Source organism: Cetorhinus maximus, chromosome 22 (genome assembly GCF_964194155.1).
Source record: "Cetorhinus maximus chromosome 22, sCetMax3.hap1.1, whole genome shotgun sequence".
Classification (NCBI taxonomy): Eukaryota; Metazoa; Chordata; class Chondrichthyes; order Lamniformes; family Cetorhinidae; genus Cetorhinus; species Cetorhinus maximus.
This window is the reverse complement of record NC_135900.1, coordinates 31,153,872-31,178,635: the sequence shown is the minus strand read 5'-3', so window position 1 is coordinate 31,178,635 and position 24,764 is coordinate 31,153,872. Positions and strand designations below refer to the sequence as shown.

The 24,764-nt window shown below is 42.1% G+C and overlaps 1 protein-coding gene across 1 annotated transcript in view; it reads left to right on the top strand.

Moving 5' to 3' along the window:
- Positions 1–24,764, top strand: part of cftr (CF transmembrane conductance regulator) — a 144,865-nt gene that overhangs the window by 66,012 nt on the left and 54,089 nt on the right. Inside the window, exons 12-15 of the mRNA XM_078568011.1 lie at positions 7,096–7,190; positions 13,523–13,609; positions 14,731–15,478; positions 19,806–19,934. Coding sequence (XP_078424137.1) covers positions 7,096–7,190; positions 13,523–13,609; positions 14,731–15,478; positions 19,806–19,934 — 1,059 coding nt within the window. The remainder of the gene's footprint in view (positions 1–7,095; positions 7,191–13,522; positions 13,610–14,730; positions 15,479–19,805; positions 19,935–24,764) is intronic.

Genomic DNA, 24,764 nt, shown 5'->3' with positions numbered 1-24,764 from the left:
GATGTGGTCATCAGTGTGTGAACTTCAAACACTTATTAAATATCTATTCATTTGATATGCCAGTTTTTGGCTTCAGGTTTTCGTACAATTTCCACACTTTATTTCTTCCTGTGATAGTCAAAGGTAAAAATTCACAACTCCTAAATTAAAGGTGTGCTTCACACCCACACAAAATATCCTGTAGCATGAAGGGCTTGGCTAAAATTTTCTGTCAAGAAACGGTGAGGCTAATAGCACTCATTGTTATTTATGTGCAAGTATCCCAGAAACTTCAGGTGAGAGACAGATGAGAACTTGGCTGTGAATATCGAAAGGTTGTTCTTTGAGTTGTGACACTCTGCCATTAGCATGGTGAAAACGATATCTCTCTGTCTGCCTCACCATTAGCATGAAGCTCCTGGATTTGCACATTAAATACAAGCTGAACTCTCTACGGGAAGTTTTGTTATTTTAAGTCTAACTATCCTTTTAACAATGTGTTAATTACTGCCAATCAATCTCTTTACCATTGAAAATTAACTGTTACAAACATGGAGTCTCAGTCCTTCAGGAATGAATAGTTGTTAGCGACTTCAATTTTCTTAATTGAAACTTTTCTTTTTCACTTTTTCTTTCCATCCTTTTCTCTCTTTTTCTCAATATAATCTTTCTTTCCTTCTCTTTATTTCTCTTTCTGCATCTGATTTGACATTGAATTCACCCATTCTAATTTACACGTCCTTCCCAATCCTTGTGTGGTTAATTTCACAATCCTTCAATCTGATTTGTTAAAGAGATACCAAGTTGCTTGCCTTGTTCACTCAGTACCAAATGTCCAGTTTCCCTAGTTGCATCATTATCAGCTTGCACTTCCAGTAACTTATCATGCAAAAAACTTAAAAGCCTTATCATGCAAGAACAAGTTTAACTAATGAAAGATGATGGAGTGCAGCCGGTACAGAGCGTAATTACTGCGAGTTTGGAGACCAGAGGCTGAATTTTCCGTTCGTTAGGCAGGCAGAGCTGACCCAATCGTGGGCGGGTGCGGACAATTAAGGCCCGCCCAGCGTGACGTCCGCAGGAAAGCGCTATGCACTTCCTGTGCGGGCGGGGGGGATTCCCTAAAATCGAGAGTGCGCTCTTTCTGCATGCACTCGAAAGAGCCCACTCATCTCCCTGAGGCTAAGTGCTGCCTCAGGGAGATCAGCTCTACTTTCGACAATATTAAAAATAGAGAGAAAAAAAAATTCCCTTACATGTCCCCTCATGTGACAATGTCACATGAGTTGGGACACGTTCATAATGTCCATAACAACTTTATTAAAATTTTTTAAACCCTACATGAAACCTCATCCCGCCGGTGGATGAGGTTTCATGTTTTTTCTATTTGCCGCTGGGGCTTCTGGCCTGCCCGCCAACTTTAAGGTTGGATGGGCAGGTCCTTTAATTGTTTAAATGATCCTGTCAATGGCCTTAATTGGCCATTGACAGGCCGGCGGGTGCGCAGCTGATTTAGCTTAGGACCACCTTCCTGAAAATTTAAATGGGGCGGGGTAATGTCGGGATTTTGACCTGACGTCATCCCGCGTCATTTTACGCTTCGGCAAGCGGGCCCCGCTTCCGCTCGCCGACGGTAAAATCCTGCCCCAGGAGTTGAAAAGCTGCATGAGAGGGCTGAGTTTGAAAAAAAAACCTAGGAGTGACATCGCGGGAGAAACACAACTTCATTGGCTGGTGAGAAACTGCTCTGAGGCAGTGTCTTTAAGTAGCCGAAAATTAGACTACACACCCTGTTTAAGGCAACAGTCCAAAAGAGATTTTAAATTTGGATAGGCAATCCAGCAAATTTACCACAGCACCCATACAACAGTGGAATTCCAAAGGCTTTTCTCCAACTTTGGTTACTGGACCCAGCAAAGCAAGGGAATACTCAATAAATGGGAGGATATCGAGGGGAGTAGAAGAAGTGAGAAACCTTGGAGCGCATGGCCAGGATTTTCCATGCCTGCCGGTGTCAGGCATGTTTGTTGGCGTGAGCGGACAATATGGCGCAATCAATTTCACGACAACATGTAACCAGTTTGCGATCTTCTGCTCAGCCCGCTAACAGAGGGCCATGTTCTATGCCATCAGACATCGGGAACCTCATTGTAATACATCAGCATATCATTATTAGGCATACCCGCCGGAATTATCCTCCCTCCGCTGGATTGTCTGCCCATGCTGGCGGGAAAACACGTCAGTGTAGAACACGTTTTGACAAGTGTGATGTGCAGAACTTGGGATTTACCCGCCAGGGCCTTGCTCACATCGTGGACATCCGAGGAGCAGAAGATGCTGGAGCCCAACAGCGACGGCACACTGGAGGAGTATCCATGGCATGCTGGGTGGATTCTCATGGGCATGGCTCTGCTGCGAAACAGCTCACGGAAGTTGGAAAGTCACCTTTGTTGCTCACAACAGATGATGGTCGAGGGGGTGGGAGAGGAAGGTGTAGGATCGGTTGGGAGAGGAAGAGGGGTCGGGGGTTGAGGTTGGGAGGGGGGAATGAAGGTGTCGGAGGGTGAGATTTGGAGGGGAGCGAATGAAGGTATTGAGGGGGTGAGGTTGGGAGGGGGGAATGAAGGTGTCGGGGGGAAATTGGGAAGGAGAGGGACAATGAGGAGAAGAGGGGGTAATGGGGGAGAAGATGGCAACTGGGAAGGTAGGTATAAGGGGGGTGGAAGATGTAAGGAAAGGAGTGTGGAGAGGGAAGGAGCGCAGAGAGGGGAGAGTTTCCAGGGGGAGGAAGGGTTTGCTGAGGGGAGGGTGTCCAGGGGGAGGAAGGGGTGTGGAGAGGGGAGGGTGTCCGGGGAGGGAGGGAGGGGTGTGGAGAGGGGCGGTTGTCCGGTGGGAGGGAGGGGTGCGGAGAGGGGAGGGAGTAAAGGTGGAGGAAGAAGTAAGAGTGGAGGAAGGAGTCAGGAAAGAGTTAGGAGTAAGGCTGGAGGAAGGAGTCAGGAGGGGGGAGGGACCAATGGTGGAGGAAGGAGTCAGGAAGGGGGAGGGACTAATGGGGGGGAGTCTGGGGGTGGGGGTGATAGGAGGACTGGCGTGGGGGAGGGAAGGGGTTCCAGGGGAGGAAGGGCTGCAAAGGGGGGAAGGGTTGCAGAGCGGGGGATGTGCAGTTGAACGTGCACGGGAGGGGTCAGATAGGTCCATGTCTGCCTCCTGGGGAGCGGACTGAGGGTGGGCGTGGTATGGAGGAAGGGTGAGAATAGCTGAGGGCAGAGTGAGGGTGTAGAGTGAGAGGATGGGGGGCAGACAGTAGCGACAGAAGGGACGGCGAGGGTGGTTGGTGGGGACCTGGAGGTAGACATGGACCCTGGGGGTGAGAAGGAGGAGGTCGGGGAGGTGAATATGGATGGGGGGTGGGATTTTTGGGAAGGAAGGGAACGTGCACGTTCACCTGGACATTTCCAAAAGAAAAGGGTTGTGGCTGATAGGTCATGAAGGGGAGGTGGAAAGTGATGCCGTTGGGGGGTCAACTACAATGGGGGAAAGGAAATGGGTGACTGGGGGAGGGGAAAAGACAGGGGAGCACGCAATGCAGTGAAACCAGACCACGTTTGTTGAATTGAAAGTGAACTGAGAGTTGTGGTGGGTGAGATCAGGTGCTACATGGGAGTGTGATCAGTGGATGGGCGGAGATGCAGGTCGGCTCAGATGGACAACTGAAAGTGAACCCCAGCAGGCAGCATTCAAAATGCACAGGACCTTGGAGATGAGTGTGAATCGTGAAGGATCCGTGTGCATGGGAGAGTGCTTGCACAAGGCTCCGACAGGCCCTGCCACACACACACTTCTTCCTCTAGAATCACTCGTGGGCCAGCTGTTCCCCTTGCGTTGAAGGGGCACAGGCAAAGGGGACTCAGAGGGAGAGGACAGTCTCTGAGATTCCTGAGTGGATGACGCAGGGGTGTCCAGTGTCACTCCTCCTCCTCTCGGGTGCCCGAGGGCCCCGTCCTGAGCCCTTGAGGGGAAGGAGCAGCTGGAGGGATGTCAAGGTGCCCTGTTTCCCTCTCGCATTGCCAATGCAGGAACTCACCCATGGCTCCCGTGATGGAGTGCAGGTCTGCACACATCTCTGCGTTCTGCTGGACCAGGGTCTCCATGGCATCTGCCATCATTCCCATGAAGGCCTCCATATGTGCACATGTGGGCACCACTGCATCAGAGAGCAAGCAGATGCACTCCTCCAACTTGCATGCCACTCTGTTGAGAGTTCTCAACAGCTCTACATGATGTTCCCCTGCCTTCTGCTGACTCTCCACGATGAGTTGGAAGGCCAAATCCAGAGGTTCAACATCTGACTCAGATCTCACAGATGCCTCCTCCCTAGCATGTCCTCCGAGTGCTGTGGAGCTCGGCTGAACCTGCTGTGGACACATGTCCGTGCAGTGACCACCGGGTTGTGAACCTGAGCCTGCTCTAGATTTAGGTCCCACTGAGATGTGTGACTGCGCTGGTGCAGGGTGTGGGTAAGGGCTGTGACGGGTCTTCCAGGCTGCTTATTTCCACCTCTTTATTGGAGGAGGTGTCCTCTTGGCTGAAGATGAGGATGTGGATGGGGCTGAGGGACAGGCTGGCTGAGGGTGTCAGTCCCTTGGTAGAGCTCCCTGTGAAGCAACATAGAGATCATTAGTCATGGCAGCAGAGTCAAAAGCAGGAGGGAGAGAGCACTCACAGTTGCGTTGAGGGAGGGATGATGGGGCGCAGGATCCTCAGGTGGGTGTTCACCACTGACCTCACTGTCGCCGCAGGCACGGTCCATGTCCTCATCAGTCAGCACGATAGCACGCTCCTCAAAGTGAGTGAAGGGTCTATTGTGGGCCACTCCATCCCCAGTCTGGGACCTCTCTCTGCTGTTGTGAGCCAGCTTCTCCTGCATGAAAACAGATGGAGAGAGTGTGAGCAGGAGGCATGGAACATTTGTGTGGTGAGCGGAGCCATGGACGGGATGAGGACATGAGCTCGAGAGGATATGAGCCTGATGGAGATGTGAGGGTGAGTGTGAGAGTTAGTGGTGTTGTCCCTTGAGGTGTGAGATCCCTGTGGATGTGAGATGGATTTGTGAGTGTGTGAGTTGCGAGTGATGAGCAGAGTCAGTTACCCTGGCGGAACGGATGAGACCACTCATCCTGTAGCGGCATTGGGTGGCTGTCCTGTTTTGCGGGGCATTGGCGCTGACCTCCTCCTGCCATGATGGATTGGTGATACCGCTGCCCATCCTGTGGACGGAGCGGGGGTAGAGGACGTTGTGGCAGACCTCCACAGCATCCAGAAGGACGCGTTAATGAAGCTTGGGGCTGCAGTCTTTTTGCCTTTCGTGGACATTTTCCCTTCAGCAGTCGTGGGCTGGAAGCACTGAGATGTGTGCGTGCAGTTGCACTTTAAATATGGCGCTCGGTGTGATGAAGCAGTGAGGTGATGGTGTGGCGGGTGAATGGAAGCCTGCCTGCCATGGAAACGGGCATGCATAAGTTTCCCGGGAATGCATAAGTAATGCGGCAGGTTAGGGATGTTAGGGCGTGAAAACCCGCCATTGAGGCTGGCAGGTAAAACATTGTTTTACCCACCCACTACTGCACTTAAGTGCAAACCTGGGACAATTCTGCCCCATGTCCACAGGTCCCTGAAGGTGGCAGGACAGGTGGATAAGGTGTTAAAGTAAGCATATGGAATGCTTTCCTTTATTGGACAAGATATTGAATACAAAGCAGGGATGCAATGCTCAAACTGTATAAAACGCTGATTAAGCTACATCTAGAATTTTGTGTACAGTTCTGGTCACCACATTACAGGAAGGTCATAATTGCTCTAGAGAGAGTGCAGAGGAGATTTACAAGAATGTTGCCAAGGTTTGAAAATAGCAGCTATAAGGAACGATTGGATAGGCTAGGGTTATTTTCCTTAGAATAGAGGAGGCTCAATTGAGGCGTACAAAATTATGAGGGGCCCAGATAGGGTAGACAGGAAAGACCTGTTTCCCCTAGCTGAGGGGTCAATTACCAGGGGGCATAGAATTCAGGTTATTGGTAGAAGGATTAGAGAGGACATGAGGAAAAGATTTCACACTAAGAGGGTGGTGGGTGTCTGGAATTCACTGCCTGAATTGGTGGTTGAGGCTGAAATGCTCAACTCATTTAAAAGGAAACTGGATCTGCAACTGAAGTGTTGTAACCTGCAAGGCTATGGACCAGGAAAGTGGGATTAAAATGAGCGGCTAGTTTCTTTTATTTTCTCTCTTTTGACCCTGCAGACATGATGGCCTGAATGGCCTCTTTCTATGCCTGAACTTTTCTATGGTTCTGAGATGCCTTTAGATGCCCTGCAATAGGAAATTATGGCCCATTATTATTTAATAGTAATCTGAATGCTACTGATTTACATTTCACTTTGTTATGTATATGTCCTTTCTATTTTATCATAGAAACATATAGAATAGTGCAGCACAGAAGGAGGCAATCTGTGCTGACTCTTTTGAAGAGCAATCAGCTAGTCCCACTGCCTGACTCTTTCCCTATATCCCTGTATTTTTTTTCTCTTTCAGGTACTTATCCAATTCCCTTATGGAAGTTAATATTAAATCTGTTTCCACAACCCTATCAGACAATTTGATTCCAAATCCAGAATACTGATAATGTAAAATTTTCTTCCCTTTTCTGCACCACTTTCTATTCTCTGGATAGGAGATTGGACCTCTAACCAGCTGCTAAGAGGTTGATGAGAATGGCCCAAAGAAACTATCCAATTTTCCCTGATTTTTCCTGTTGAACATTATCTTCCAATGGCACAGCTGAGGGTGTGAACACAGGAAACCCTGAGCATAAATCCACATGTTACTGCACTGCATTTATGTTGTACCAACATCCCACTTTGGCCAAATTGCTCACCTTGAATGTTATTCCAAGGAATTCAACATTGAACTGGATTGGATAGCCATTATTGGCATTTTAGTCAAACGAAAGTAACAAGGTCACATACCCAGTTGCTCAGAACATATCATTGAAAGTGACCACTTTCATTACTGCAAAATAAGGATTGCTGACACATTGGCTTTTCACTCTTTTCCCCTAGGATATCACAGTGTTTCCTAACAAGGATAAGACTGTTCTAGGAGATGGAGGGATTACTCTCAGTGGAGGTCAACGGGCAAGAATCTCCTTGGCAAGGTTGGTATTACAAATTAACATTGTAACAATAAGTTTTTTAAAAAGGGAGCTGATGTGTTTGATTGTGAAGTTCTTTCTACTGAGAAACTCATTGTTCCTGGTATGATCATCCTTTTATAATAGTACCCTCCACAGATGATTTATTTTATCAACAAGTAGGATATAACAGGAGCCTAGTCTTGACTGACAATTCTCTCATCAGGAGATTGCCTTTCCACTGTGGCTGATTCAGTCAGAATATTACAGAAGGTAAATGCATTTTGTTACGTGGCTATGGATCATTACAGGTTGATTCCTAAGACAGATTTAAGAATTTTAAAAATCGCATGTTTTTTGGAACCAATATAATAATTTGTATTTGTTTTTACTCTGAATGGTTTCCATTTTAAAATGCAGTCTCCTAGTGCGTGCCATGCTACATTTCACATTTGTGAAGTTGGGCAGGTCACCAATAACTGAACATTACTAGGAGCTGTACATGAGCAACATTATTAGTAGTATCACATTTTACAGTTGAAACCATTAAGAGTAAAAACAAATACAAATTATTATATCAGTTCCTAAGAAAACACGGGATTTTTAAAATTCTCAAATTTGCCTCAGTAATCATCCTGTAATAACCTAGAGCCATGTAATAAAATGCCTTCTGTAATATTCCGACTGAATCAGCCACAGTAAGGTAACTTTGTCCACCAAGTTACCTCTTTCAATCTGACTCAAGTGTATTGGAGCACCTGCATCTTATACTATAGCATTCCTCGCCTCAAGAAAATATTTGTAATTGTTTCTATTAAATACATATTTAGTGCCATAAAAATGAACAGGGAAAAATGCCGTCACATGGATTAAATTTGCTCTTTGAATAGTGTAAAGGCATGTACTATTGTAAAGCTGTTGCTGCTGTAGTATTACTAGCTACTTTTGGCCATCATAATGTTATTCACACTGTAGCTGATGAGGCTTCAACTCCATTCTGAGACAATAGTTTTCTCTGGTATTTATCTCAGCGAACACAGAGAGACAGGAAAGCATTTCATACAGTCCAAATGGCACTAATGTAAGAGTGAGGATTAACATTACTGAAGTCATTAAGGGATGCTAATGCAGTACTGTGTAACAATATATTCCCAAGTACAGTTTAATGTTGAGTCTGATGAACTGGGACAGTGCAGTAATTAATACAAGTGACTGAATACATTTTTTTTGATTGGTGTTCAGTAAGATAATGCTATAGTTTATGAACTAAAATCTATTCAGTCTGTACCTGCAGGCTGGCAACTAATTTTAGATTCCAGAAACAAGGTAGTGGTGTGTTCCCCAAAATAATCTAAGTGGTTAATGAGGATTTGTTATTGTGTGCAGTTTCTGACAATCTGTCACTGCTACCCTTGGAACAAATAAAAGAGCAGCATAGGGCTTCATCTGAGCAGCTCCTGACATGCTAGTGTTACAGGTCACAAAGTTAACTTTATTCAGGGAGTGCCTCAATCTCACAACTAGTGGGTTTCTTAGTTAGCACTAAAAATGTCAATAACACATTGTGGCTACATACAGTTTTTGCTTAAGGTCTAATGGAAGTTCCCATCAAAAAGTGTATAAGAGTCTAACAGATTGTTGTGTATGTGGACTGCTCAATGTTTTCAATGAACTGTAAATTAAAAGCCAAAAAGCATTAATCATAACATGTGATAGCTTCTCAATAGGTTATACTGCCCTTTCATGTTCTAGGTATTCCACAGTTATTTACTCACAGCAGGAGAATCATAAGCTATGGACAGAATCTTCTGGTCAACGTGCGGGGGTGGGCCCTGCACACCGATGCGTGAAATGACGCACGGTGACGTCAGGCGTGCGTCCCGACATCACTGCGCGTCATTCCGATCTTCAGTTCGGCAGGCGCACACCGGAGTTGGCTCTGCGCCTGCCGAACTGTCAAAGGCCTATTAAGGTCATTGATCAACTAATTGAAGTACTTGTCAGTACTTCTGACCTGTCCAACCTTAAGGTTGACAGGCAGGCGAAGAGCCCAGGCGTCCTTCGCATTTTTCATGGAATCTCATCTATGGGCCGGATGAGGTTTCATGAAGGGTTTATAACTTTAATAAAATATTTTTATTAAAATTCTAGGTTAATTATGACCTACAAATTTCGCCATCAAAAGGAAAAATTACTTCTTGAACAAGTAACCAGTCAATCATTGTTACATGAAAGAAATTAAAAATTGTATTTTTTAAGAACAGCAATATTTTTCTGCATTTATGGGTCAGAATTTATGGACCCCCCCCAGGCAGCAGATTGACGGAAGGGGTCCTCAACTGTCATGGCCCCTGGCTACTCGCCTGCCCCATTGCAATTTTACCAGTGACAGGAGAGCCATCAGGACTCCCGCCCACCCATGGGCCATAGAAATATATAAACATAGAAAAATAGAAGCAGGAGCAGGTCATTCGGCCCTATGAGCCTGCTCTGCCATTCAATATGATCACGGCTGATCCTCTATCACAATGCCATACTCCTGCTCTCTCCCCATGCCCCTTGAAGTCTTTAGAGTCTAGAAATCTATCTATTTTCTTCTTAAATATATTCAGCGACTTGGCCCCCACAGCCTTCTGTGGTAGAGAATTCCACAGGTTCACCACCCTCTGAGTGAAGAAGTTTCGCCTCATCTCAGTCCTAAATGGCCTACCCCATATCCTGAGATTGTGACTACTTGTTCTAGACCCCCCAGCCAGAGGAAACATCATTCCTGCATTCAGTCTGTCCAGCCCTGTCAGAATTTTATACACTTCAATGAGATCCTCTCTCATTCTTCTATACTCCAGTGAATACAGGCCTAGTCAGCCCAATCTCTCCTCAAACAACAACCCTGCCATCCCAGGAATCAGTCTGGTAACCTTTGCTGCACTTCTTCTATGGCAAGTATATCTTTATTTAGGTAAGGAGACCAAAACTGCACACAATACTCCAGGTGTGGTCTCACCAAAGACCTGTATAGCTGCCGTAAGACATCCTTGCTCCTGCAGTCAAGTCCTGTCCATAAGACCATAAGAAATAGGAGCAGAAGTAGGCCATTCAGCCCATAACGGTCTGCTCTGCCATTCAATGAGATCATGGCTGATCTGATGAGTCTTAACTCCACTTTCCCGCCTTTTCTCCATAACTCTTTATTCCCTTACTGATTAAAAATCAGCCATCTCAGCCTTGAACATACTTAACAACCCAGCCTCTACAGCCCTCTGCGGTAAAGAATTCCACAGATTGACTACCCTCTGAGAAAAGGAATTCCTCCTCATCTCTGTTTTAAATGGGTGGTCTCTTACTCTGAGATTATGCCCTCTGGTCCTAGACTCCTAGACTCCCCCACAAGGGGAAACAGCCTCCCAGCATCTACACTGTCAAGCCGCCTAAGAATCTTATATGTTTCAATAAGGCTACCTCTCATTCTTCTAAATTCTGATGAGTACAGGCCCAACCTACTCAACCTCTCCTTGCAGGAAAATCCCTCCATATCTGGGATTAACCTAGTGAACCTTCTCTGGGCTGCCTCCAATGCCAGTATATCTTTCCTTAGATAAGGGGACCAAAATAGTTCACAGTGTTCTAGGTGTGGTCTAACTACTGCCTTGTATAGTCTTAGCAAGACTTACATATTTTTATACTCCACTCCCTTTGAAATAAGGGCCAACATTCCAGTTGCCTTCCCTATTGCTTGTTGAACTTGTATGTTAGCTTTTTGTGATTCATGCGCAAGGACTCCCAAATCCCTCTGTGATGTAGCCTTCTGTAGTATTTCTCCATTTAAATAATATTCAGCTCCTCTATTCTTCCTGCCAAAGTGCATAACCTCACATTTTCCCACATTATATTCCATCTGTCACGTTTTTGCCCACTCACTTAACCTGTCTATATCCTTGTGTCATCCTCACTACTTGCCTTCCTACCTATTTTTGTATCATCGCAAATTTGGCGATAGTACATTCACTTCCTTCACCTAAGTCATTAATATATATTGTAAATATTTGAGGCCCCAGTACTGATCTCTGTGGCACTCTACTAGTTACAGGTTGCCATCCCAAAAATGCCCCCTTTATCCCAACTCCCTGTCTTCTATTAGTTAGCCAATCCTCTATCCATGCTAATATACTACTCCCAACACCATGGGCTCTTATCTTATTAAGTAGCCTTATGTGCAGTACCTTATCAAACGCCTTTTGGAAAACTAAATATATTACGTCTACTGGTTCCCCTTTATCTATCCTGCTTGCTACCTCCTCAAAGAATTCTACTAAATTTGGTAGGTATGATTTCCCCTTCATGAAGCCATTTTGACTCTGCTTGATTAGATTATGTATTTCTAAATGCTCTGTTATTATATCCTTTATAAAAGACTCCAACATTTTCCCAATGACAGATGTTAAGCTAACTGGCCTATAGTTACTTATTTTTTTTCTCCCTCCCTTTTTGAATAATGGTGTTAGATTGGCCGTTCTCCAATCCTCTGGGGCTTTGTCACATGAGGTGGGACATGATTTTTAATTTCAAAAGAAAGTTTTTATTTCATTTGTAATAGCTTTAGGAAACCTCATCCTGCTCGTGGATGAGGTTTCCTCAAAAAATGTAAAGGTTGCTTGGCCTTTTCGCCTGCCCGCCAACCGTTAGGTTGGACAGGCAGCATAAATTTCAAGTTAATTAGGTCTTAAAGGCTTTAATAGGCCTTTCAATTATTGGCGGACGGGCAGCCGACTCCAGCTTGAGCCCACCGAGCAAAGTATTGTGCGAATGCGCGATGACATCGGGACGCACGCCCGGCGTCATCATGCATCATATTACGTTCCGGCGTGTCGGGCATGCACGCCCGCCGAAGGTAAAATTCAGGCCAATTTCATCCTTGGTGGATGGCTGCGTATGTTAAGGTTGTTACTTCAGCTTTCCCATTATCATTTAGAGTGATGTGTTTTGACACAAGTATAGTTTGCTCTGAGGTTCCCCCAATGTGGGTGAGACAAAAAGATCTACCCTAAGATGAAATGTTAATGTGGCATATTTTAATAATTTTTTTTTTGAATTTCTGCTAATCGGGATACAAATCTAATATTTTGCTGCAGAAGCAGACTTAATCCTTGCAGATGGTGTACCATAAAACATGGAACCCAATCATGTTTACATAGAATATTTGCCTGGTGGCTAACTTTTCTACCATGCCTGTTTGTGTTGATGAATAGTATAATGTAATTCATCAATTAGTTTGCTGGCATTTTTATCAATCCACAATTGTGTTGAAATTGAAAATAAATTGGCCTGCCATTCATTTGCCCCAGCTTAGAGTCAACTTTGACTGTGTCAACCTCAGGCTGGATCAGTGATATAGGCATAAAATATGGCCAAAGTTTGCGGACAAGTTACAAAATCTTCCAAGTAGATAGTACCATCACTGATATCCACAAAGCTGAAGGGTGTGCTGAAGCAGTATACTAAGAAAATCCAGCATGTATCATTAGAGGCAGAGCAAGATATAAAAGACAACACTCAGACACAAGAATATGACTGAAGGAATCATTTAATACCACTGATATTCCGATGCACTCTTTAAATAGTCGGTTGAAAGCCATATGTGTGCAATGAATTGACCTAAGGACACCATCTTATTTTCTAATGTACTGGGTCATCAGTTGATAGCATATAAATCCATTTCTCTGACATGAGAAAGTTAATGCCAGATGTGCTCCTTTAGCTGAAATGATCGAGGAAAAGGTCAATTCCAATCTGACTGTTCCATATACAACGAAACCATGATGTTCAGCAAGCCTCAATGTGAGCTCTCACTTGAGCCCAATGCCTCTTCTCCTATAACCATGGCAGTATCTCTTGATCAGCTGGTCCTGGAAATTATTGTATAAGGCTACATGCATAAGGTTGATTCCAATCTTTTTATTGATCCAATCAACATCAGAAATATTAAGCTAGCACTGCATTTCCGTTTAGGGAATGCTTTCTTAGCAAATGTCAAGATTTCAAAAATTTCTATTTGGTATCATGAAGTTAAAAAACTCAACTGAACTGAAAATGTGCTTAGTAACTCCGGATTTATCACAGCCTTTTAAACACAAGTGGCTATTGTTTTGCTAAGTTTTATAAGACGAAATAGTGGTTAAAATCAACAAATTCACAGAAGTGATTGTTAAGACACTGCCATAGTTGCCAATTTACCAACAAACTGGTTGCTTGACTGTAACTTAATTTATCTGGGGTCATATAGGTTCTTCTCATTTTCAAGCCAAGCTATAAAAACATTATTGGCTAACCTGTCTATTCCTGTTTCTTCCTGTCTGTAGAGCACTATATAAAGATGCTGATCTGTATCTACTGGATTCACCTTTCAGTCATCTTGATGTAACTACAGAAAAGGACATATTTGAAAGGTATCTTGTAGAAACTAATAAACAAATACAACAATTCTCTGCAAATGTATTTAATGTCATTTTTTTAAACACAGAATGTAGTACCTATAAATAAATCGAATTATAATTGAGATGGGAGCTCTATAAATGTATCATTACAACGTGAACAAGGTACAGTGGTATTAATGAGATGTGACTTCCTTCAACAGTAGTCCACTTTACAAAGTAGCAGGAGAAATAGGATTCATAGGATTAGGTATTCCAATAAGGGTAGAAGATGACAACTTTGTTTGTGAACGGCAAATACTAATCTAACTCTGCTACACAGATAGGGTATACAGTTACTTTAAACTAAACATTTTATTTAATTTATTCAAATCTGTTAATAACTCACTTGCTCGAAAACGGTAAATTTCTTGCTGAAAGTAGTTACTTGGATTTTTAAAAAACATTTAAATTGGCCATTCCACCCATTCAATACTTTCTGAAAGATGGAAGTGGTGGACTTTAATACTGACGTTACAATAGTTCTGAATGGTTTTCTTTTTAGAGGTTAGTCTTCTGGTAGCCAAAAACAATATCGTGGTTTGGTAGATCTTTGACATGTTAGTTATGCAATAGTTTTCATCTGTGTTGCACTTACAGAAAGCTGGTTGTTTTATTAAATCAACAAGAATGAGCTGTGATATTATTTTCCAGTGTTCACTGATTGGGCCATTTCCAATTGAATTGGATTTCTATAAATTATTTGCAGATTTGGTCATTTCATATTTGACTGGCCTGTTGTTACTCCCCATACTATTCCAGGGCACTGCAGTTAATATGATAATCAGCAACAAATAAAGTTACCCGGAAAACTGATTATATGATCAGGAAATTGGAATAAAATAGTCAATTGTAAGATTGTTGCCTACCTTGCCTTCATTGTGTATATTTCAGCTGTTAAATTGCACCCTCAAACAAATGATATATAATCCATTCACTTTATGTCCAAGTACATCAATAAATACTCATAGCACAAACATGAAGCTTTAATTATACACAATTGCTTACATTTAGATTAATCTCTCAGAAATTTAATGAATTAATTCTAACTACTATGATGTAAATGGGCCAGATTATAACATATTTCTTTTTAATAGTTGTCTTTGTAAGCTGATGGTTAACAAAATTCGAATCCTGGTGACTTCAAAGTTGGAACACTTGAAGAAGGCAGATAAAATTCTGCTCTTGCACGAGGGGCACTGCTATTTCTACGGGACTTTTTCTGAGCTTCAGGGTGAAAAGCCTGACTTCAGTTCACAGCTGCTGGGTTCTGAGGGTTTCGATAGCTTTAGCGCTGAAAGAAGAAGCTCGATTCTCACTGAAACCCTTCGCCGGTGCTCCGTGTCCTCTGGAGATGGGGCAGGTTTGGGAAGCTTCAATGAAACTCGAAAAGCATCATTTAAGCAGCCACCAACAGAATTCAATGAGAAAAGAAAATCATCACTTATAATCAATCCAATAACATCAAACAAAAAATTTTCCCTCGTACAAACAGCTATGTCATACCCACAGGCGAATGGTATAGAAGATGCTGTCAGTGAGCCGAGTGAAAGGCATTTTTCTCTCATTCCAGAAAATGAACTGGGGGAACCCACACAGCCCCGGAGTAATATATTCAAAGGTGAGGTTCTATTTCAGGCACACAGACGACAATCTGTACTGGCACTCATGACTAAGTCTTCAGCATCTCCGAACAAGATTCATGCACGACACAGCACTGTACGCAAAATGTCTATGGCTTCTCAAACCAACTATAGTTCTTCTGAGATAGATATTTACTCAAGGCGCTTGTCTGAAGACGGAAATTTCGAAATTAGTGAAGAAATAAATGAAGAGGATCTAAAGGTATGTTAAAATACTCCAACACTTAAAGTTATAATTTGACATTTTCCATGTAAAACAACAAAGCCTCTCAATAGTCTTCCAAGAATCACAGCCAAATTTTTAAAAAAACACAACAAGCTAATATAAAAGAAACAAAATCCTGTTTAGAATATTGATGACCTCTACAAATTGGCTGCATGAAGAATTAGTACTTTTTAAAATATCAATTCATGGGATGTTAGCATTTAGTGCCCATCTCTAATTGCCCTTGAGAACGTGATCCTCTTTCGAGTTATCAACAGTCACAGATTGCAACTCTGTCGAGTACAATCACAGTTCTTGGTTTTCTGGGAGTGGGACATGAACCCACAACCCTCTGATTCAAAGGCGAGGGTGCTATGAACTGAGCCACAGCTAGTGGACTGACCACCTCCTTGTGTATAACTGAGTGTCTTGTAAGCCAATTCAGAGGCTAATTAAGAATCAACTACGTTGTTGTGGGCCTGGAGTCAAATATAAGCCAGATCAGGTAAAGTCACAGATTTTCATTCTAAAGGATGTTAGTGAGGCAAATTGGTTTTTATGACAATCTGCTTATTTCAAGGTCACCATTACTGATTTTATTTCCAGATTTAGTTAATTCATTTTGAATTCTCCTTGGGACATGAATGCGTGACTCTGCATTATTAATCCAGGTCTTTGGATTATTGATCCAGTAGCATAACCATTACAGTACCGTGCTCCTGCAGTACTGAGTTGAAGAGTCAAAAAACAAAAAACTGTATGTCAATGTTCCATCGCAAAACAAGAGTTCAGGATGGCCTGAAATATTTTAACAGGATTTTGTTTATGTTTTGTGTTGAACTTTAACAATTGACTTGGGATGGACGTATCAGGAAAACATTTAGAAACAATTCTTGAACAAAGATATATAGTTAGGAATAGAGTATAAGGAGCTTACAGGAACTATGTTATTTCACTGAATTCAATTTGCTTACATGTATCAATGCAGGACACATAGATTATGCCGTCTGTAGCAGAATCAATTCAAATTGTCTTAAGAAAGTAATAATGAACTTATTCTTCAAAGAAAGGCAATGAGTACGTTGTTTTTGTACTGTAAACATAACAGAGATATGTAAAGATAACATAAGCAGAGTTATTGGATTTGTTAATAGACTGGAACAGTACAGCACCTAAAGCTTTAATATAGAACTGCAACAGCAAATGTACCTCTTTTCTTTACATTGGTTCACAAAATGTTAATATTTTAAAGGCTTTTTCAACATTTAATGTTCATTTCAATCTCAGCAACTTTTGTTTGAAATTTCTATGTGTCTCTATCACAAGCCATTTATGCTGCTGATGTAAATGGCATTTATTTTAGCAGCAATTTTACAAATATTTACAACAAGCTAAATCTTGCTGTGATGATCTGGTATCTAGGTTATCTTAAAGTAGTTTGATCACAGGGTTCTAAAAGGTTTACTACAGCATGACTCAGTGTCAGTAATGCTGAAGCCACCAATGTTGGCAAGTTTTTCTCCTGTGTTGGTTTTATGTCACCATAATTGTGGCAAGGCTCTTTTGATTATTGCAACATAATGGAACTTTAATTACAACTACAAAAATGTTCCCCTTGTTTATCTAATCTAGTGTGTCCAATATGCTCCCAACTCACCCATCATATGTGGCAAATTGATGCTCTTCATCAGGTGAAAGATTTTAACCAGGAGGACATAAGGATCCTGTGGCTCCCCATTTGAATGAGGATGTTGTTCCAGATTCTGTCTGACACAATCCGTGGCTATGCCAAAAGTAATTTGAAAATCCCGCAGGACAAGCAATCCTTAACATCAAAAAACTGCAACCTAGCTCCATGAAAGCATGTGGTAAAGTTGCCCTCCCCTGCCCACCCCCTTGAAGGAAGTGAAAGCATGTTGAAATATTTTAGCTGCTGTACCATGGCTGGATGCTGTGTAGTGATTGGTTGCTGCTAAAAATATTCTTTGACAGAGCTGCTGTCACAGTGCAGCGCACTATTGTTCATCTTATGTCCTGTTCCTCAATCTCAGTTCATCTTTGGGAGATTGTTACAAGGTTCCCCTCATTCTTAGTGTATATTTTATACAATGTGACAAATATGGTGACCTGACTGTCACGAGTTTGGTGAGCATCGACATCCTATTGGACAACACGGGTCTAGACATCCCTTTGGTTAATTTCTAGTTGGACCTTACCTTGGGCACAAGAGGCATTATTTCTGCTAGTCTCAATGTAACTGAAGTGGAGGATAGCAGTGATGCAAATTTATGTCATTTAATTGCAATGTTAACATGATTTAACTAACACGCGACTCACATCCATGCAACAAAAGTAAGAGGTAAAGACGTGGAGGTAAATTTTCTGCTTTGGGTGCAATTGGTGATTCCAATGCAAATTGTGCACAAAGTTGCAACTGTTTTGAAAAGTGTTTCCCCCCTCCCCACCCCCACCCCCAACGCGAGTTTCTGTTCAATCTCATTTGCAAGCCACTGGGTGCAAAATCTGGAATGAGCCAGTGCAAATTAAAACATAACTTTTTAAAGTAACTTTTTGCTTTAAAATATTCCTTGGTAATATTCAAGAGCTTAAACTTGGTAAAGTTTGATCAATACAGCTGCAAATGGACTTATCACAAAAATGATCATTTTCAATCAGTGCACCTGATTTTTAAATGATTGAAAATGACTTTTGAAAAATGTACAAAACTATTTTCTAGTTAGATTGTGGTACAGTAGTCAGTTACTTAGCAAATTAAAAGAAAAACATTTAAAACCTTTTAAAAGTAGTGTACCCAAATGATCCGGCTTCATTCTGGAGGCCTGCCAACAAGTGCAATTAGCAGAAACTCCCAATGGTGATTAAGCTGATTTGGGGGCGTGGCTAGTTTTGTGGGTGGGGTCAACCTCTGGTGCAATGTTTTTGAAACAAGTGCAAAGGATTGTGGAAACTCGAGTTGCGTAAAACGCAAATTGCACTTAAGATTCCACTCTCTTCTGTGTCATTTTGAATGATTTGGGTGAAATTGCACTGAAAAGGACCAGCATAATTGAGCAGGAACTTTGCAAGGCAGACTTGATTTGAACTGACGTAATGCTATATGGGACCTGAATGTGTGGCAATGATTGTCAAGAATAAAAAAAACCCTTCACAGCATTGAGCTTTTTCATATTTCCATTCATCAAAAGCATTAAATTGATTGGGTTTTGTCATTTTTCATTTTTGTTCCTTCCTGTGAAATCATTCTGAGGTGCAAGAGGAAATGAAAAATAAATCCTTTATTTGTACTCATAAATATAAAGAATGCTAGTGCTGGAAAAACATTTTGGCCACTCAGTATCAGCATAAACATAAAATCATAAGAACAGGAGTAGTATTGAGCCCCTCAAACCTATTCCAACAATTAGTGAGATAATGGCTGACATGTCTTTTAACTCTAACCACCTGCCTTGGCTCTATAAAACATTGCTGTGCTAGATAAGACATGGATAGATAACAAGTAGCACTCCCTGCACTTTGCCTTACATAATGTGCCTTGACCTACCTTTATTCAGCAGCATCACATTCCACTAAAATGAGATTTTCTATTGTGAAATACAAATTTCAATTGGGAGACTTTTATGAAAAGCATAAATCAGTGAAAAATGTTTGTAAAACCAGTGTCATTCTTACACATTGTTTATAATACTAAATGACTGGTACACTTAACACACCTATTCCAATTCCCTCTTAAATGTCATTGCACACTTGGGTTTCCCTTTTGGCAAGTTTAATAGCCTTGGGCAGGTCACCTGAGCCAAACAATATAAACTAGCCAGAGTCTCCTTTTCATACCACTCAAGCATTCTACTGGCAGGTCAAGAAGTGACATTGACCCATCCATGGAGAAGTCCATTCTCACACCTTCCAAAGAAGAGTAGCATAGCGACTAAAAAGCTCACTTTGTGATGTGGTTGGGAAATAGTTTCAAAATGTCCTTTAAGTAATCCCTTTTCATCCCCTCCTTAATTGTGTACTATATGTATAATCAAAGCTTTAAGAACTGGCAAGTTTGCTACAGATTTAATGAGTATTTGCTCACGGAACTGGCAAACAAGGTGTCAGCTAAGTTCAAAGACGGTTCAACAATTAAAGAGCTTCTATGTTTAGATTCAAGGATGTGGCAAACACGTTACTGGGATTGAAATTAATCCTTCAAAAAAAAAGTAATTCTGCAATTTAAACATTGCTGAAACTGAAGAACTCAGTAATTATTGTCTAAATAGTATTTTATTTGTTGTTTGAGCACCTCTCTGTTTTGCTTTAGGAATGTTTTGTTGATGAAGAGGAAATCTGTAATGTTACCACCACATGGAGCACTTACCTCAGATATGTTACAATTAATCGCAGCTTGGTTTTTGTCCTCATCCTTTGCCTTGTTATATTTTTAGCAGAGGTAAGATAATAAGTAGAAATACAGTGGAAATAATGAGCTATTTATCTTTTCAGCGTTTTCCTTTTTCTCCATATAGTTCCATTTATTTAATGAAATGTAAACATATTTTATGCTCTGTACAAGGACAATTAATATAAATTGTCATCTTAAAACAGCCATTGAAAATAAATGCAGAACAATTAAAACCAAAAAGTATTTAACAGACCCTTTATGTTTGAGAGGGAGATGGGCCGTTTATCATTTAGATTATAATAAGCTCATGCACATCCGATGCAGTTTTGCATTTTTCACAACTTATATCATTGTGGTATGAATTTGTAACACAAAAAATGTTTTTCCAAACATCATTATTACATATTTCTCCTTTAAGTAAAGTTAGTACTTAAATTCTTACCCTTTGCATTTTACAAGTTTTGCACACCTGGATTTTTCGGAAAAAAAATTATTTTTGCGATGCCTTTGAAACTAGATACTGGAATAACCATGGAGGGCAAATTCAAAAATGCTGGATGCAACAATGGTAAAGGAGATTAATTATGTTAATTATTTTCCAATTAATTAACTGCAGAATGTTTTGAGCTAGAGTAATGCAGTAAAATTTGACCAGCAGGTTTAGATTGGAAGTCAGGAGTCTTTGCCTGGATACTATCTAGCCATTCACTCTGTCTCTGAACATTGACAGGCTGACATTTCATAGCTCATTATTATTGTTCCTTACTGCTGCCTCTGATGTCCGCCCTTCACTGATATATTTCGCTAGAACTCATTACAATACCTTTTGGCACTATTTTTCTGATTCATTTGAACAAGCTGTAGATGCAAAATTATTAAATCATTACCTTTGAAATGTTGCCTTCCACATATGACATTCAAGTTTTGCACCATATTCAGTTAATGCAGACATACATGAGGTGCAGCAGCAAATTAATAGAAGACCCTATTGAGGAAATGCTTGAACAAAGTAGATGTTGGATCTTCTTAATTTACCAACAAAAATGAAAGCCACGTTTAGAAATCCTGAAACTTTCTTAAAGTGAGATAGACAATCACTTTACCATTTTCTGGAAAATTCATCCTGTTGTACTTGCACAATTGATTATAGCAATAATAACATATATTTATATGGCACCTTTAACATAATAAAATGTCCCAAGGTGCTTTATAGGAGCATTATAAAGTAAAACTAGACACTGAGCCAACTATGAGAATATTAGGGAAGATGACCAAAAGCTTTGTCAAAGAAATAGGTTTTAAGGAATGTTCTAAAGGAAGAGAGAGAGAGTATCAGAGAAATTTAGGGAGGGAATTCAAGAGCTTGGAGCCTAGACAGCTGAAGGCACTGCCACCAATAGTGGAGTGATTAAAATCAAGAGGCCAGAATTAGATGAATACAGGGATCTGGCACATTTCTTGAGGGGTGGATTTGGTGGATTCAGGACATAAGAGTCTTTACGCTCACCTCCTGGATCAAGGTGCCTGCCTAAGGACCCTCCACGATCGATGGCCCGCCCTCAACAACTTGCCCTCTGAGAGCTATGACCTTTTCACGACCCTCATCAAGCCCCCATCCTCCCCCCACCACCACCACAAAGCCCTTATTTCCCACAAACCCATACTCGGGCACAAGGCCTCTGATCTCCCTGCACCCTGACCTCCCCATCCCTTGAGGTCAGCAGCCCCCAAAATCACTGCCCTCCCCGATTGACCCCCCTCTATGGATCTGGCCCACCACCCTTGGTCATGTGCCTGTCCCCTGATCAAACACAACTTCAGTTGACCCCACCTTGGCATATCCCCCCTCTTGACTGATCACTCACCCATCCCCAACCCTGATTAATCCCCATCGCAGGTTGACACCCTGTTCCCAGTGCAAACCTATATGTTAATGTGCTTGTCAGAAACCAGCTCCCTACCCAACTGAAGGTGCAGCTGTCAATCAGGCGGGGCCTCTGGTTGAGTAGCAATCCGCGATATCGGAAACACACTGCGGAGTTGAAAATCAACAGTATGCAGCTCAGGTCAGTAAAATTCTGCCCATTGTGTTTCAAAGCAGCACAAAACTCATCTTATAGAATGCACTAAAAACCCACTATTGCTTTGATTTGGCCACACAATAATTGTATCCACCAGCTTTTGATCCTGTTTTGGGGCTAGATTGAGGAATGTAACTGTGTGTAGTTTTATTATTAAGCTTTTGTTCATGAGCTAATAATAGCTGGTTTTAATGCAGACTGAACAGTGCTTAAAAATAGAATTTTACAGCATATAAACAGGCTATTCAGTCCACCAGGTTTATGCCATTATTCATGATCCACATGAACTTCCTCCCACCTTACTTCATCTCAGTGCATCAATGTATCTTTCTATTCATTTCTCCCTCATGTATTTAATATTTACCTTAAATGCATCTATGCTGTAAGATGCCCACAACTCATCCAAAAGGAAGCCTGGCAATATTTCACAGGGAAAGGAAAACAAAGTCACTGGCCTGACAGTTCTATTAAATCTATGTATGAATAAGTCCCTTTTGTGTTATGATGCCAGGATATTCCTGTTCCAAATAGCAATTGCTTGTTTCTCCTCATTGGTCATGAGGAGGAGAGGAAACAGTGCTGAATTACAACTCAGGCTCTATTCCAGACAGGTAGGTCAAGCGCAGGAAGCTCAGAGACACATGTAGGGCTTAACAACTAAACTTGAATTATTCACCCTACCTTATAAATGCATAATGTCAGCTACAAAGTAACCTGTAAGAACGTTTGTACACATTTTTAAAGTCTTCATCCAATTTCATAATCACTTTAGCCTTATCTGCTTTCTATTGTCTATTCTCCATGTAGCATCTTAAAAACACAAAAATGTAGGTAAGTAGAGTTTTAGGTTGCAGGAATTAAAAACTCAAAGATCTCACTAAGCAACCTATACATTTCTTGTGTGATTGTGTTGTCAACATTTCCAGTACATGGATCATATTTATTCTTAAAATTATCATTTAATGATTCATGCTTCCTTGGAGATGAAAACACCTCTCCACCAAAAACAGATTATTCCTGGTTATTCATTATTTACTGTTTATGGAATCAAGCTTTGTGCTAATGACCTGCTGCATTTTCACACATTAACAACTATTTCACCATCTCAAAAGTAATCCATTGGTTGGGATGTCCTAAGGACAGCAGATCTTAAGCACTGCACTCAGTGCAATTTTTTAATGTATGTTGGCAGTAGAGTCAGAACAGCAACATCTTGAGTTTTTATAGTGCCTTCAACAAAGTAAGATGTCCTGAGGCACTTTACAGGAGCCAATATCAAACAAAATTTGACACTGAGCCACATAAAGAGGTACTAGGGCAGCTGATCAAAGTGCTCATGTACACACGTGACAATCAAGAGTGGTTGTTCTTTTACACTCTCGCATATCCTGGAGTCTCTGAGACCAGGGGCTGAATAATACGGGGTGGGGGGTTGGCCGTGGTGGTGGATGGCACGCCCTCTCCCAGAAGCCATGTTGACGTGAAGCCGACTGAAAACAAGTCAATCAACCCCATAGCCATAAAGTGCTGCAGGTCTCATTAACCAGGGCTGGGTGGGACCTCCGCCCCCTCATTGAGGCAAATCAGATTGCCTGGCAGCTCTGTCAGATCTGGCAATGCCAGGAGGGCATCAGTGGCAGCTGCCAGGGTTGCAGGTGAGAAGTGGAGCCCAAGGCCTAGGATCCCTAAAGAAGGTAAGTGTGCTTACTTGAGCTGCGGGGGGGTTTGGGAGCATTAAGGGCAGGGGCAGTGGGTGGGAAGAGGGTGGGTTTAAGAGAGGGAGCGGGTAGAAACAAAGGGGGGTTCAGTCTAAGGGGGGGCTGCCCCGAGATTGGCTTAGGCCAACCCTCAAAGAGCGACTCTCCACCTTCCTTCCTGCCTTTAACCATTTCAGGTTAAAAATTGTGCTTCCCACTTCCAAACGTATATATGTGCAGTATATTATTAGTGTTAGAAACTAGAGACAGTTTTAAATAATTATAGTTTTTTTGTTAGGAATAAGCTATAGCTTTAAGTTATATATTGAGAAGGGCAAGTTTGGAATTTGGTTTCACTTTAGAATGGAGGCAGCAAGTCTGAATCTCTGGTTGTATGCCCTTTTTTATTCATTCATGGGATGTGGGCATGACTGGCTTGGCCAGCATGTATTATTCCTAGTTCAGAGGGCATTTAAGAGTCTCCAATGCCGGTGCAAGCGAGAAGGGAGCACCTAGACATAGCACCCGTAAATGTAAGTTTAAAGCACCTTAAGCACAAGAGGGACTGATCACAGGCGATCTTTTGTTCCCCCATTTTGTTTATCTTTTTTTAATAGTGTGAAGACCAACACCAGATATTGTTCCGTTCAATACTATGTGAGTTGCAACATTAAAGTACAGTTGCTTTTGTATTATTGGTCTGAATATGCTTCATTTGTTTTGTAGGTGCAGGGTAGGCCAGTATGTAATGCTGGACGTTGGTGGCTCGAAACTTTATTGCACAGGAACTGAGTGTATCTTGGGGGCCAAGGAAAGGGTTATTTCTGTGATCCAGGATGGAGGCGGCAGCCATGGCATGAGGTGGTAGTTCTTAGGCAGCCTAGCTGAAGGAGCGTTGGATCAAGGTGTCCCTGGTGTTCCTGCCTCCCTGGAGGTTACTGAGGTCTGCCTCCACACCCTCAGCGTTCTCCTCACCATGCTCCTCTTCTGACTCACAACTGGATTCATCATCTGTGGCCTGTGGAGCTGCATCAAGACCCTCTTCCTCCAGTGGGTCCACCCTTGCCAGTGCCAGTTTGTGGAGAGTGCAGCATGCAACC